At 36.8% G+C, this 15,515-nt stretch overlaps 1 protein-coding gene across 1 annotated transcript in view; it reads left to right on the top strand.

The window, feature by feature from the left end:
- Positions 1 to 14,634, top strand: part of atp8b1 (ATPase phospholipid transporting 8B1) — a 126,958-nt gene extending 112,324 nt beyond the window's left edge. Inside the window, exons 26-28 of the mRNA XM_039750466.1 lie at positions 4,489 to 4,627; positions 4,735 to 4,865; positions 13,328 to 14,634. Of these exons, the coding sequence (XP_039606400.1) occupies positions 4,489 to 4,627; positions 4,735 to 4,865; positions 13,328 to 13,552 (495 nt within the window). The 3' untranslated portion in view covers positions 13,553 to 14,634. The remainder of the gene's footprint in view (positions 1 to 4,488; positions 4,628 to 4,734; positions 4,866 to 13,327) is intronic.
- The last annotated feature ends 881 nt before the right edge of the window (positions 14,635 to 15,515 follow it).

The following is a 15,515-nucleotide window of genomic DNA, read 5'->3' as shown; positions in this document are numbered from 1 at the left end:
ACGTTGCCTTTTGTAAAATAAGGAATATGATCAGTGAGGTTTTTTTTATGTTTGATTTAGCTACAACATCAAACATGACCTAAAAAGAATTGCATTTTGGAGATATTTAAAGTTCATTGCTAAACATCAGTCTGGGTCCACCTTAATGTAGTCCTGTGTAGCTTTTTGGGACAGGGCAAAACCATTCAGTAAAATCTCACCTAAAAGGAAAGTTTTTAAATCTTAGCAAGTTTCATTGAAATAAACATCAGACTCTGATTAAATGTCATTACCTAGAACAGTTTATTTTTCTAATCAGATGATGATAAAAAAATTAAGGTGCTTTGTTATGGAGTTAGGAACTGGAAACTTTTATATGTAGGAAATTACTGAAAGACCCCATCTAGTTGAATTTAATTTGAGCTGGGATTATATGATCCCTTTATTTTGGAGATAAACTTTTCCAATTTACTTTTGCCGTTGCTATTTAACTTGCTGTTTATCCATAAATTAAGTAAATCATGAGTAAAACTAACTGAGCCAGCCTATTTATTTTGTTTGGCCTCTCAATATTGCCTTCCAGTTTGCATAACCTTTTCACTAGCTTTAATGCATTTTAATTTAAAAATAGCAAAATACAGCTTTATTGTCAAGATGCCAACATTTTTAAGACTTCTATAATTGCTGCACTGCTGAATAAATTTGTTGTGGGGACACTGCTACCTCAGGACTGGAAAATTACATTTGTATTTTGTGTAGTGGAGATATTTGTCTTGGAGAATCTGTTCTATCAGTGTTTGATCAATTTTCAGAAGGCTTCTTCTACTGCTAATGTAAACTAAATCTGTTGACCACTTTCATCCCAAAATGTAACCATATAGGATCTGAAACTGACAAAAGGACCAGGGCTGTGGAGAGCCTTGTGAAAGCAATTACAGGGTGTCCTCGGGCTATAACACAGTTCCGTTCCTACAACAGTGATGTAACCTGAATTTTGGTGCAAGTCGAATCACACCCTAGTCTAAGTCACTTACCTATCGTAACACAGTTGTAAAATTATAATCTAGAACCTAAAAACACAGCTAAGCCACAAAATAAATGAAATAAATATACTGTACACTGTACTGTAGTAACAGAAAAAAATTAGTGTAAAAAAAAAAAAAACAAATTCCTTTATTCCCGTGGTTGGCCTGCACACTGAGCATTGCAAGGTGGGAGAGAGTGACCTATTGTGCAGAGGAAGCTGGAGAGGCAGGGGAACTGCAGAAGGTGCTGGAGATACTGGGTCAGGTGAATCAGGATTGTCTAAGGAACATGCAGGAGAGGCTGGAGATGATTCTACCTGTACTACAGGCAGTAGTAGGACATGAAAGAGGCAATGACACCTTGGTCCATGGGCTGTAAAAGGGCAGTGGTATTAGGTGGAAGGTAAACCACCTTGGCATTAGGTTTAAAGTCACTCAAGTGGGCAGAATGACCAGGGGCATTGCCCAGCACTAGCAACACCTTAAAAGGTAGTCCCTTGCTAACATAGTAGTCCTTCACTGCTGGCACAAATTGGCTGGAAGACCACTCCTCAAAAATCTGAAGCGTCACCCATGCCTTCTTGTTAGACCTCGATACAACAGGCAGTTGACCCTTCCAAATGCCCTTTAGTGCCCTTGGATTCTTTGCCTGGTACACCAACAGAGGCTTGAGTTTGAAGTTACCTGCAGCAAAGTCAGTCTCTCCTTGCCAGCTTGGTTCTATCTTCTCCTCCTTGGCAATGTAGGTCCTGTTTAGGCATACGCTTCCAAAAACCCTGTCTCGTCAACATTAAACACTTGTTCAGCACAGTAGACTCTTTAATTGGACTACCTATTAGGAAATTCTCTTTCTGCTTTCTCATCCCCATTAGCAGCGTTACCCTGTACCTTAAGGTTATGCAAGTTGGAATGAGCTTTGAAACGCATGAACCAACCCCTACTAGCCACAAACTCTTCACTTTCACTCCCTTCCCTCTTTTCACTTTTTATTGCCTGAAACAATAGTTTAGCCTTCTTCTGAATCAATATTAGACTTAGTGGTATATGCCGCTGATGCTGGTCTTCCAGCCACAAAACTAGCAATCTTTCCATTTCAATCATTATGGCACTTCACTTTTTAGTAACCACAGTCGATTTCGTAGGGGTTGATCCATTTACATGCTCTAGGATAAGGTCTTTATCCTTGTTTATTGTTGCTCAGTAGTGCGGCTAAGGCCTAGTACGTGACCGATTATTTTTCGCTGGTTCTTCTTCTGATCTCTTTACAATGTCTAATTTTGCTTCCATCATGATGACTTTCCTCTTCTTCAAAGCACTACCATCTGAAGACTCTGACTTTTTTTAGGAGCCATGATAAGGGCCAAAAAGTCACCAAACAAAGCAACACACATGGAACACTTGTGCCTCACGCAACCAAACTAGTTCACCAACTCCCTCACTCATATGCCATGTTACTGCGTATTCTTTCGCTGCGCGCAACTGAACTAGTTTGCTCACGTAGTCCGCAAGTATGACGCTGATGGTATAAGCTGAAACATGTCTTAGTTTTAAGTTTTTATGGGAGTGTGCGTCGTAAACTCGAAATGTCGTATGTCAAGATGTCATAACCCGAGGACCCCCTGTATTGGATTGCTGAAGTCAGAGTCAGTAAAAATGTACTGAAAATGTACTAAATGTATGGTATAAATATGTATATAGTGTATACATAGGGTTGCGTTCCAGAACCTCCCGCGATAGATGACAATCCGCGAAGTAGAAACCATATGTTTGTATGGTTATTTTTATATATTTTAAGCCCTTATAAACTCTCCCACACTGTTAACATTATTAGTGCCCTCTAGACATGAAATAACACCCTTTAGTCAAAAGTTTAAACTGTGCTCCATGACAAGACAGAGATGACAGTTCTTTCTCACAATTAAAAGAATGCAAACATATCTTCTCTTCAAAGGAATGCGTGTCAGGAGCAGAGAATGTTAGAGAGAGAGAGAGTGAGTGCGAGAGAAAAGCAAACAATCAAAAAATCAATACGTGCTTTTGGGCTTTTAAGTATGCCAAAGCACCGTGATAAAGCGCCATTTTTTAGAGGAGCGTCCGTATCCTCTAGGCAAACGGCCCCTCCTCTGCTCACAACCCCTCCGTCAGGCGCAGAGAATGTCGGAGAGAGTGAGAAAGACAGAGAAAAGCAAACGGTCAAATCACCGTGCGGGAAGCATATCGTATATCATTGAGGAGTTTTAGTTAATACGTAATACATGCTCTGATTGGGTAGCTTCTAAGCCATCCGCCAATAGCGTCCCTTGTATGAAATCAACTGGGCAAACAAACTGAGGAAGAATGTGCCATGAATTAAAAGAACAATTGTCTGCAGAAATCCGCAAACCAGCGAAAAATCTGTGATATATATTTAGACTTGCTTACATTTAAAATCCGCGATGGAGTGAAGCCACGAAAGTCGAAGTGCGATATAGCGAGGGATCACTGTAAATTTAAATGTATAATGTGTTAAAGGTTACAAATTCTCATAAACCATTTCAATTAAACAGATTTTCTTCTAGACTGTTGATAAAAAATGTAAGTTTAGTCTTGTGTTTAAAGTTACTGAATGTTTGTAAGTCATAGCAGAATTGCTATAGCCTCTAAACCTGAACTTTAACAGGATAGGGTGGTAAAATGGAGCCTGATGAATCACACTGAAATGCCTTGTAACAACCTGTATAGTAGTAGTAATTACAAATAGAGGAGTCGGAGTTTGCAGTATAAACATAAGCATAAACTGAGCAGTCAGAGTCTAAGATTTTTTTGTACTGTCTCCACAGGACTTAGAAGGGCACCATAGTTTTGAATTTCAAAATACAGTTAATACTTCTGCTCGTATGTTGCAAATGTTGTTATATGACCATGAAATAACAATCTTGAATTCTCCATATTTACGGGCTGAACACAATAAGCGGTCTATCAGCAAAAATACTGTATAGTCAAAGCTAAATGCCTAGCAATGGATAACCTACCCCAATGTAACTTTATCTGAAATTCAATCACTCATAGTCTAGGAATGCCACTTGGCTCCCAATCGAAGCTTGAAGCAAAGTACCACTCTCAGTTTTAGACTGAAGTACAATAATGGCATTTCTGATTTTAGAATAACATGGTTTACTAATGATAATGTCAATCAAATATATTTTCCTAATCTCAGATGTGCTTAACCTCAGGGCTGCTCTTGTGTACGAGGATTAGTTCATTTGCTCATATGTGGGTCATAACCTCCCACACAAGGTAGATCAGGTAACCATGAGTTCTCATAATAGCCGTTAAAGTAAGCACAAAGTATCGTAGTCATAAAGCAAACATCCCATTGATGTTTTTCATGAACTGAAGAAAACTAGAAGAAATGTACTGTGATTTATCAAGTCTAGGTTGACAGTAAACAAAGATCAAATGCAAACTGTATAATTTCAAATATTTTTATTTTGTTCCTCCTCAGATTTCTTTGGACACATCATACTGGACTTTTATCAATGCATTCTCAGTCTTTGGTAGCATTGCTGTTTATTTTGGAATAATGTTTGACATACACAGCGCAGGGATTCATGTCCTGTTTCCTGCAGCATTTACATTTACAGGTTAGTATTAATATACCTTTTATACCCTGTAAAGAAGTGAGGGTAGGGTGGGGGCACTTTGCATCTGTATAGTATGTAATAACTAAAATATGCATTTTACATTTTAGGAGTTGCTCCAAATGCACTGAGACAGCCATACCTTTGGTTAACAATAATACTGACAACTGGAATATGTCTGATGCCGGTCATTGCTCTTAAGTTTCTTTACAAGATAATAAAACCTTCAGAAGGAGATAAAGTAAGTTGTTATAATAAAAATAGGCATGTTACAAGTGAAATATTTTATGCTAAATACCTAAGCATATATAAGATAATGAATTTTACATAGACTTGTCCCTGGTTGTTAATGTGAACAATTTTAGAAGTAAATATTCAGTAGTATCCTGGGGCCTCATGCAAAACGGCGTGAGTAGAATTCACACTATAACATGGTGTAAGATCAAAAGCGGAAATGTGCTTACGCACAAAAAAATTCAGATGCATAAATCTGTGTGAACGCCAACTTCCACATTCTTCCGCTACATAATTTCCGGTCAGCGTGAAAAGTAAGGCACGTGAACGCGCCTGCTGTTCCGTTCCGCTCCGTCTCCTCCTTGAATATGCAAATCAATACACTGTGTGCACAATTATTAGGCAAGTGAGTATTTTGACCATATCATAATTTTTAATGCGTATATTCCAACTCCAAGCTGTATTAACTTGAATGCTTATTGGATTTAAGCACGTCAGGTGATGTGTATTTGTGTAATGAGGGAGGGTGTGGCCTAAGGAGATCCACACCCTATATCAAGGTGTGCAGAATTATTAGGCAGCTAGTTTTCCTCGGGCAAAATGGGCCAAAAAAGAGATTCAACTGACTCTGAAAAGTCAAAAATTGTAAAAAGTCTTTCAGAGGGATGCAGCACTTTTGGAATTGCTAAGATATTGGTGTGTGATCACAGAACCATCAAACATTTTGTTGCAAATAGTCAACAGGGTCGCAAGAAACGTGTTGAGAACAAAAGACGCAAATTAGCTGCCAAAGATTTGAGAAGAATCAAACGTGAAGCTACCAGGAACCCATTATCCTCCAGTACTTTCATATTCCAGAGCTGCAACCTACCTGGAGTGCCCAGAAGTACAAGGTGTTCAGTGCTCAAAGACATGGCCAAGGTAAGGAGGGCTGAAACCCAACCACCACTGAACAAGAAACATAAGTTGAAACGTCAAAACTGGGCCAAGAAATATCTGAAGACAGATTTTTTTCAAAGGTTTTATGGACCGATGAGATGAGACTGACTCTTGATGGACCAGATGGATGGACCTGTGGATCAGTAATGGGCACAGAGCTCCACTCCAACGTGGAGGTGGGGTACTGGTATGAGCTGGTATTTTTAAAGATGAGCTAGTTGGACCTTTTGCATTGAAGATGAACTCAAAATCAACTCCCAAACCTACTGCCAGTTTTTCAAGACACTTTCTTCAAACAGTGATACAGGAAAAGACCATGATTTTTATGCAGGCCAATGCTCCATCACTTGCATCGAAGTTCTCCACTGCGTGGCCAGCCAGTAAAGGCCTTAAAGATGAAGGAATAATGACGTGGCCCCTTCCTCATCTGACCTAAACCCTATCGAGAACTTGTGGGCACTTCTTAAACGCTAGATTTACGGGGAGAAAAACAATACACCTCTCTGAAGAGTGTCTGGGAGGCTGTAGTCACTGCTCCACAAAAAGCTGATCGTCAACAGATCAAGAAACTGACAGACTCCATGAATGGAAAGGCTTATGACTGTTATTGGAAAGAAGGGTGGCTATATTGGTCATTGATTGATTGATTGATTGATTTTTTTTGAAATGTCAGAGATGTTTATTTGTAAATTTTGAGGTGTTTGTTTATTATTCTCACTATAACAGATGAAAATAAACAAGTGAGATGGGAAAATTTTAATTTTTCCTTTAGTTGCATAATAAATCTGCACACTAATAGTTGCCTAATAATTGTGCGCACATATGTATTCCCCTGATGATGTTCACACTCACATTTCCGTTGTGAAACATTCAGGTTTCAGGTTTATTAAAATTTTGGATTGACTGATAGCACTGTGTTTGTTCCATATTAAAATTAATCCTCAAAAATACAACTTGCCTAATAATTCTGCACTCCCTGTATAAATAGCCCTTAAGCTCAGCGTTCTGTGAAAAGGCAATGGCAAAAGCATGGGGGAAATGGAAGAAGTTCAGTGAATACCAAGTGGAGCAAGGAAAAACGTACTATTTGTTGGTTTAAACAGTGGTATAAACAACAAAAGGAAGTTGATCGAGTGACATAGTGTCAGAGAAACTCGAAAGTTCAAGTCGCATAGTGCCAGAAATAAAAAAGAAGTTTTCAGATATCAAAGTCGCCATGAAAAGGCGAGGTGTAGCCCACCGTCTGAGTTTCATATGAAAGCTTATTAGGGTACAGAGAAAAAAAAAATAGGCACACAGTGGGGGAAAAAACTTTAATCCCGAAATTTCCACTTTAATCATATAGTTTATTTGTCATTAAAGTAGAACATCATTAACTTCATCATAAAATCGCTTAACTTACTAGTTTCTCAAATCCCATAACTAAAGTAGCATGTTAAATGCTTTGTTTTATATTTGATCTTCTAAGTGCTCTATGTGTGTCAATCACTACGTGCTTCCGGGCTTTCTCTTCCTCCGACAGAACACAGAATCCATTATATTCGTGATATTACAGCTCTCTGAATAATTAAAATACTGAGATGTATACTTGATATCATTTTCATGATGGATAGGAGTTGAAGCATGTTATTAAACATGGGAACACTGTGGCGCAGTGATTGTGCACGACCTTTGATGAAATAATTTATTGCAGCAGTATTGTCTCTTTCAAACGTTCTTTTCCCCAATTCCTGTCCTTACTTTTCTTTCTCCAAATACCCAATCGCCACACAATCAGCTCTGTAATAGACGTTAAGTCTGTAAGCTTAGAACGCTGATTCTTCAAAACTTTTAAGGAACATTGAAATATCTTCATAGTACATGTTGTTCTATCCTTCCAGTGTCACACCAGTCCCAGCAAGTATATAGCACGAGGCAGGAACAATCTCTGAACGGAGCACCAGATCCTTGGTAGCGCAGCGACACTGTGTCCTCACATGTTTAATTATGAACAATAAATGAAATTAGTTTTATCTGTATAATAAACATTTTGCTGCATTTCATCTTAAAAATGATATTGTCGAGTGCTACTCTGCCACTTCATTCAGTGTGAACACTGTGATAAAAGTGATGCACTGCATTAGAGATTTCAGAATTTATTAATGCTGCATTTACAACTGCTATAACATGGCTACTGAATCAAACCTTTATAAGGCAAAAACTGGCACCAACTGTTTTAACTGGATAAGGGATGAGGCATTGAGGGGCATATTGAGGCTTGGGCCCACCTGCTGGTGTTTCTTAACAAGCTACATCCCATTTACCAACTCTGTTTATGTAAACAGTCAAAAAAGGACAAAGCTGTACTGCTGAGGGGAACTCCAGCAAAACATCATCTGTGTTTCAATAGCTCAGTCCATATATTATGTAATGGTCTATGGACAAGGCAGGACTCAACCCTGGCCTGACATTAAATGACTCACTAAAACAAAGAACTCTATCATTATGGCAGCCATCTGACTGACAGAACATCATGGCAAGTTGTTTGGTAACCAAGGCAACTGTCACCTGTTAACCCTCTCCTTATCAGCGTGAAGATGAAGCTTAGCAGAATGTTGAGTGTTGAGAATTCATGAAACTCTGATTCGATGAGAAACACAACCTTGGAGCAGGTGTAGAGAAGTTTATTATTAACATATGTGATGTTGTTAAATGCTCCTTTAAAAAATCCTACATGGTGATTATAAAATGGTAACACTTTATAAATTAATCTACCCATTGAATACACAAAGATTAATAATAATCAACATTTAAATGAAAAAAAAAAATAAATAAATATTGTCATCATATGTAAATACGCGTTTTATAAAGTGGCTCAGGTTGTGCTATATTATAACTGTAGTACAAGTTTACAGTGAGGTGTTTGTACTAATAAATGCAAACAGTTCTACAAGGAGCACTTAATGGACTGATTGAGTGTGTTTATAGTTCTTGGGATGAAACTGTTTCTGAACTGTGAGGTCCGTATAGGAAAGTTTTTGAAGCGTTTGCTGTGTGAGAGCAGTTCATATAGGCAGCATGTGTGCTTGATGCTGTATACCTATAATTCTCTTTCCGATCAGCTGCTCCAAGTGGTGCAGTGAGAGTAATATGGAAAAAGATGATCTGCTGTGGCAACCCATAGCGGGAACAGCTGAAAGAAGAAAAAGAAGGTGCATTGAGAGTAACGACACTAAAGCAGCTATGGTATTTGGAATAGTTTGGCCATTCCGTGGACCATTATATTGTTACAGGTTAATTACAATCAGATGCATTAAACTAATACACTGAAATTAACAACATATTGTTTATTTGTAAAGCCACGTTAGGGATGTGGATCTTAAAAAGAAAGGGAAAAAACACTGGAACAGTAGCACTGCTTTGACGCTAGGTCCCGCCAGTCTGCAAAACCAAGTGCAGAACTTGCGTGTGTATGCCAGGGTATGAACTACTGTAAGTGCCTTGAGCATGAGAAAGACGCTGTGTAAATGTAGTATTATTGTTATTATTATTATTATCACCGTGGAAATGTGCGTGGCTTTACGGCAAGTTTAGGTTTTATACCTCGCGATTTGAACGTGGAAACAGGCTTATGTAACATTTTTGTGCGTATGCACCGTTTATACATGAGGCCCCTAGGTTTTTCCTGCAACTAATCATGTCTGTGTTTATAATCTAGATCAGGGGATCTCAATCTTTTTGTCTCGGCGTACCGGCCGCTAGGAGTTTAAATTTTCTATAGTGCCACCATTTTTTCAGTCTTAAATTTTTAAGCACAGATTTAGGTAAAACTAAGGGCCATATTTCTTTATCTGTCTAAAACCTTATATTTTGGAGGTTTTAGCAAAGTATTCTTGATATTTAATTTTTTAAATGTATGTCAATAGTTTAGTGTAGAATAAAAATTAGAAAGCCTTAAAATTCTATACCTTGCAAAAAATCTATAGAAATTCAGACCTTGAATTTCCTGTGTAGCAGAGTAATAACAAATGGGGAATAATATGATTGTGGACTACCTGATTTATCTTATTTGCTCTTACTAAATTTATTCAGTTACAATTTCTGTCCCTTAATTGAAAAATAAACTTTATTTAAATCTAGTATTAAAAATAAAAATTAAACATATTTTCATTACCACATGAGTTAGCAAATATCAAAATAATGTTATTTTAATTTGCACAAACTCTTTAAAGCTGCTTTTATAAAAAAACCTTTTTAAATCAGGTTCGTCAGAAAATCACTGTCTCAGGTTTATGAGGTTTTCTATGGTGAGCCTACATCTTATGGAGGAGACATTAGCTGGTTAATAAGAATAAGAGTAATTTCATATCCACATTTCCAATTCCAAATGCAGCACATGTGATGCTTTCATTTTATAAATCTTTTCTTCCTTTTGTAGGTTTTTTCCCAACTTAAAGGCTACCTATCTGAAATCAAACGTCAATTCAAGATGATTATTTCAGAATTTCCATAAAACAGCCTTTGTTTTGTAGATTTCAATTTATCTCACATAAATGATTATAAATTGCTATTGCTTATGCCTGTGTGCTAACGCAGACTTAGACACTGAATTGGACTGACTTGTAACTGCGGAATGAGTTACAGCTGGTTACTTCACTACATTTCCTCCAATATCATTCAAATAATAAACATTACTATAATTTCAAAAAAGTCAATGAACGATACAAGTTTAGTGTTTGCTGATTTGTTTTGAGTAATTAATATGTACTTTCAGTAGCCCTACTAATAGTACACCTCTGAGATTATGCATTTCTTTTGACACATTGAATGCTATGTGACTGCAGAGGTGCACTTTGTGCTTGAAAAACATTTAACAAATGTTTAGTTAGTGTTCCAGATTTCCACATTGGCCTAATAAATTTTATTTTGGAGCATTGTATTTTTAGAGTTGTGAAAGATTGCCGTCCCATCTAAGGTTTAATTCCTATCTTGCACCTATTGCGGCCAGGATCGATACTGATTCTCTGTGACCATGAACTGGCTATGCTGATCAGAAAGTGAATGGTTGCACAGACAACTGTAACAAAGCTCATAAGTTGAGGATGAATGTAGAATTTCCTTTATTTTTTCGTGGCTGTGTATGGTGCAGTACTCGATAAATTCATTCAACAGGCAGCTGATTAGTCTCAGCATTGTGCTCCCAAAGAATGCATGATCTGTGCATTTTTAATTCTATAATTGTATAAAAGATGCAAGCCTTGAAAGCATAGGGGAGGCTCTCCTGCTTTATTAAAAAATCTTGCATGCTTTCACTTTGAAGTCAAAATTCAAACTCTGGAAGCACTGTTTGAGGTGTAACTACAATTAAGACATCCCCTCTCTGAGCCCTTGATCACGCTCATGTTTGTTTATTTATTTACACCCTCAATAATTCTTTACATTCCACCAGTGACACCACAGGTTGAGAACCAAAGATCTATACTTTCGCTTTTTTTGGCTCATTTATTTTGTTTGTGAAGTGCCTTTTGAGGATAAATTTTTGCATAGACTGATGATTTAAGAAAAGACTGTGGAAATGCCAGGAGCACTCGAATATTTAAAAATTAGATTATGTAAAGGCACTGTTTAGTTTGGAAATTTGAAGCATATGCAAATGTGATTATTCTCTTCTAGCCTTGATTGTGCTGTGAAGTTTATCGAAATTTGTCATCCTGATTAAGGAGCTCAAGAATTAATTGCAAGATGAAACTACTTGTATTTTAGTTGTCTTAATTTTTGTGGGAATGGCATCAATAAATGGTGCCATTTTAAGGCATTGATAGATTAGAGAATAATCCCTCTTGGTTTTGTGTGTTCAGTCCTGAACATACTGTATACAGTATGCTTTTCACTTTTGTGACTTCAAGTATTTGAAGTATCTCAAGTATCTTCCAACCTGTTATATCCTAACACAGGGTCACAGGGCGTCTGCTGGAGCCAATCCCAGCCAACAATGTTGGCAGCTGTGCACATTCACAAGCTTAACGGCTATGTGTAGTACAGAAAAAAATCAAATGTGCAATATGCTCGCGTTTGGGAAGCGGCTATCATCCTTACTGAGTGCTTCACTAATCTTATTCATCATAATTTTATAAAGCGCTTCCCATGCATTTGTTGCTGGTTTTCATGTTATGTAGTGCACGTTTTTCAGACTCTAAGCCTAAGTGTTCGTTCTCATGTGGCTTCATGAGAAAATACAGCATTTCTAGAAAGTGTCTACTTCACAATCTAAAACACCAGCCGTATAGGACAGTATTAGAGATTATGTCAGGATCTTTCCAGTCTCTGTGTCGTTTGACTGTTAGTTGTGTTTTTTTGTGTTTTTGTTTTTTTAATTGAAATATGAATGAGTAATGGGAAAAATGTTTTGCATGTTAAGTTTTATTTTGTATTCTATTTTGCGCAATCTCCAGGAAGAGTACAGTTTTGATAATCATAGGAACCTAGCCTACAGGTTCAATATTTTAACATTCATATCTTTGACTTTTGTCCCATTTTCTAGAAATGTGAACCCCAAGAAAGTTGAGGAGTGACAGTATTTATAAGAAAAAAAAACTAGTTAATTGTGAAGTTGCAAAAAAAACACAGCTGAATCACATCTGCTTTGCACAAATGCCAATCTTTACTGAAGTGAGAAATGCTTGTTGCCTAGTAATTTATTACTCCATTGTTAGGAGGAAAACAGTCAGTCAGCAAGAATGGATTTCGGAATTTAAAAAAAAAAAAAAAGAGTAAAAAAAAGGATTACAAAAAGGATCTGTAATATTTTACCTGCAAAAATATCAGAGTACATGTATTTTTCACACATGCTATAGACAGAGTAACTGGGAAGGTAAAGCATTCAATATTTACTTTTGCATGATTACTGTGTATGTAATGTTCTGTCAAGTGTAATAAATACTATGAAAATATTTAGTGATCAGCAGACCCCCCGTGACCCTGTAGTTAGGATATAGCGGGTTGGATAATGGATGGATGAATGGAGAGGTATGAAGAATTATGCATGGGATAGAAGTAACTTTACAGGTTAAGTGATGGAGACTACACATTTCAGTCTTGATTGCTTTACATTTAAGGGTTTGACCCTTAGTGTGGCTCCTTGTACACAGTACAGCTATAAGTTAGCAAACAAGTGATATTCACTGTCAATTCCAAAGGCTTATAAAGCTAATTTTAGGAGTCATGCCTATACCTCATTTTAACACATTTTAAGTAGCAGATGTTCCCAACTTTCTCTACACCCTCCTCTCATTTAGCATAATTTTGACAGACAACAAGATGTACTTGAATTCATTAGACTCGGCTTTGTTTCCAGGACACTAGCACAAAGTGACTATTCTGCTGCATTCAGCATATTACTCCCCAGGGTTGCTCAGATCGCTTATGCTGTTGTCCCTGGTGATTTGTTAATGGTTATCCAGTATGGAGTGTTTTGGGTTTTTTTTTGTTCTTTCAGAGTTGGAGAAAACTGACATTTCTGTATAATAATCTTGTGCCATTTGTCTTTTTTAGGTGCTAAAGAATCGTAAGAAGTATGAGAAAGAAGAAGCTCTTACAAGAAGACCAGTTAGTCTGAGGAGAGGAGGAACAGCCCGTAGGTCTGCATATGCATTTTCTCACGGTAAAGGCTATGCAGACCTCATTATTTCTGGACAGAGTATACGTAGGAAACCACACGCACCAAGGCCAGCAGTTATCAGAGGTGGAGAATCCTCACTCGCCACCCAAACAAGCTGAACTTTTTTAAGATTTTTGCAAATACTGACTTTTTAACCTTTGCACAGTGAACATATTTAAATATATATATTTTTTTATAGAAGGACTGTTCTTTTTCTCAGGACTTTTTAGAATAAAGATTTTCCCCTTACAATTTGTATTCTGATAAACTGTTGAGTTCTCAGACTTCTGACATTTTTATTTCTGTGGTGTAAATTATTTTGCATGTTTTTACTTGTTCACCTAAAGATTTGGTGCTGAGGATATTATGGTTCAATGATACTGCATCACTTGTTAAGTTTTTTTTTTGTTACTAAAAATTTTGGAAGCTGTGATGAAACCAATCTCTTTTCCTTCGGAGTATGTTTTTGAAAGTTATACTAGCAAAGCATACTACCTACTTGTAGTAAAAATAAAAAAGGGAACAGCAAAAGTGAGATGTACATTTTTACTAAGTAGTTGACGATTCATGTCTGTGTTTGAATGTGCCACAAAAACATTTTTTCCCACCTTTCAAGACCCAAATTATACATCTTGTGTACTCTGTAATGTGTACACAATCAGATTCAGTTTGCAAATCTGGACATTTATTTATTTGAATACATAGCAGAACTTTAGTTAAGACCAGTGTTCACTTTAAAGCCAAACATTCTCACCACCTCCTTCATAACTTTTATGCATATTAGTACAGACAAGTTGAAATATCAGAATTTGATACTTATTAAACACTTTCAGGTGAGTAAATGCTTTATTTTTCAAGACATTTTGATAAACACTATCATCACATGTTTTATTTGTGTGAAATGTATTGTTTTTAATATTTTGGATTCTGTATTGAATCAGTAGACAATGTTGGTTGCATATTTACCTTCTACTACAAGAACTCCCCCTTCCAACCAACCCCCTTGGTTTATATACATGTTACAGTCATTTACAGATGAAATAAAATGAAAAAGGAAAGCTGAATAATGTTTTATTTACAAACTGCCATTTATTTTGTGGAATTAGAGATGCAAATGATTCCTCATACACTGTACATTGTATGGAGTCCATTTTAAAATGTTTTTAATTTTGAAGATGAAATAAACAATATGAAAATCCTGCTTTTGCATTTGTTGTGCCAAAAAGCCTTTCATCTTGTGGGTGACATTTCAAATTTCACAAAATCTTTTATTTAAATGTGTTTGAATTCATCCTCCTCAGTTCTTCAAACTTGTTTTTCATGCTAAAACCAGTAGGTCAATAAATGAATATGAAATTTCGTATTATGTACAGTATATGACTGCAGTTCAGGCCTGAAGTTCATAGAGATCTGCACCCCTTTGCCATGAGGGGTGAACTGAGAACTGAAACTGTTTGTTTTCATTATGCTACTTTGCTAAAATAATTATTGGTGCTTTTTAATACTATTGCAGTAAAACATTTGAATAAATGGCATTGTGTATGTTCTGTGGAAAATCAACCAAATCTCTTTAAATAGGTTTGCCAACATTTAAGATTATTGTAGCTTAAAAAGCCTTTTTAAAGTTCTCACTACAACAGCATATGTGGAACAATTCTTTTAGTCAGATTAACCGCTACTTTCAACCGAGATGTCGATAGAAGTAATAGTGAGTGAACATTCTTATTAAAATAACTGCACAACTACACATTCTTAGCACATCATTTCATTTTTCTGATTTATGGGGCCTATCCTGACCACAGCAACTGTCTTGAATGGAATAGCAGCTCAAATCAGGCTTGAAAAGTACATGAAAAGGACAGTACAAGCACGGCAAAAACTTGCCTACCACTGCTGTTATCTGGGGAACACATCTGGGGTTTCTGATCAAATAAAGCCGATGGCTATGTAAACACTAGGCAACACCTAACAAGCAAATGTGGACTTGGCTTCATGCACTGCAGTCATTGCCCAGGCTTTATTTTTATTTAGATTTCCATTTTGCTGCTCAAACAGGCATATTCTCTTTCTGACAATGTGCAA

This window comes from Polypterus senegalus, chromosome 4 (assembly GCF_016835505.1).
Source record: "Polypterus senegalus isolate Bchr_013 chromosome 4, ASM1683550v1, whole genome shotgun sequence".
In the NCBI taxonomy this organism is placed as follows: Eukaryota; Metazoa; Chordata; class Cladistia; order Polypteriformes; family Polypteridae; genus Polypterus; species Polypterus senegalus.
Note: the sequence above shows the minus strand (reverse complement) of the source record. Positions and strands in the feature narration are given on the sequence as shown.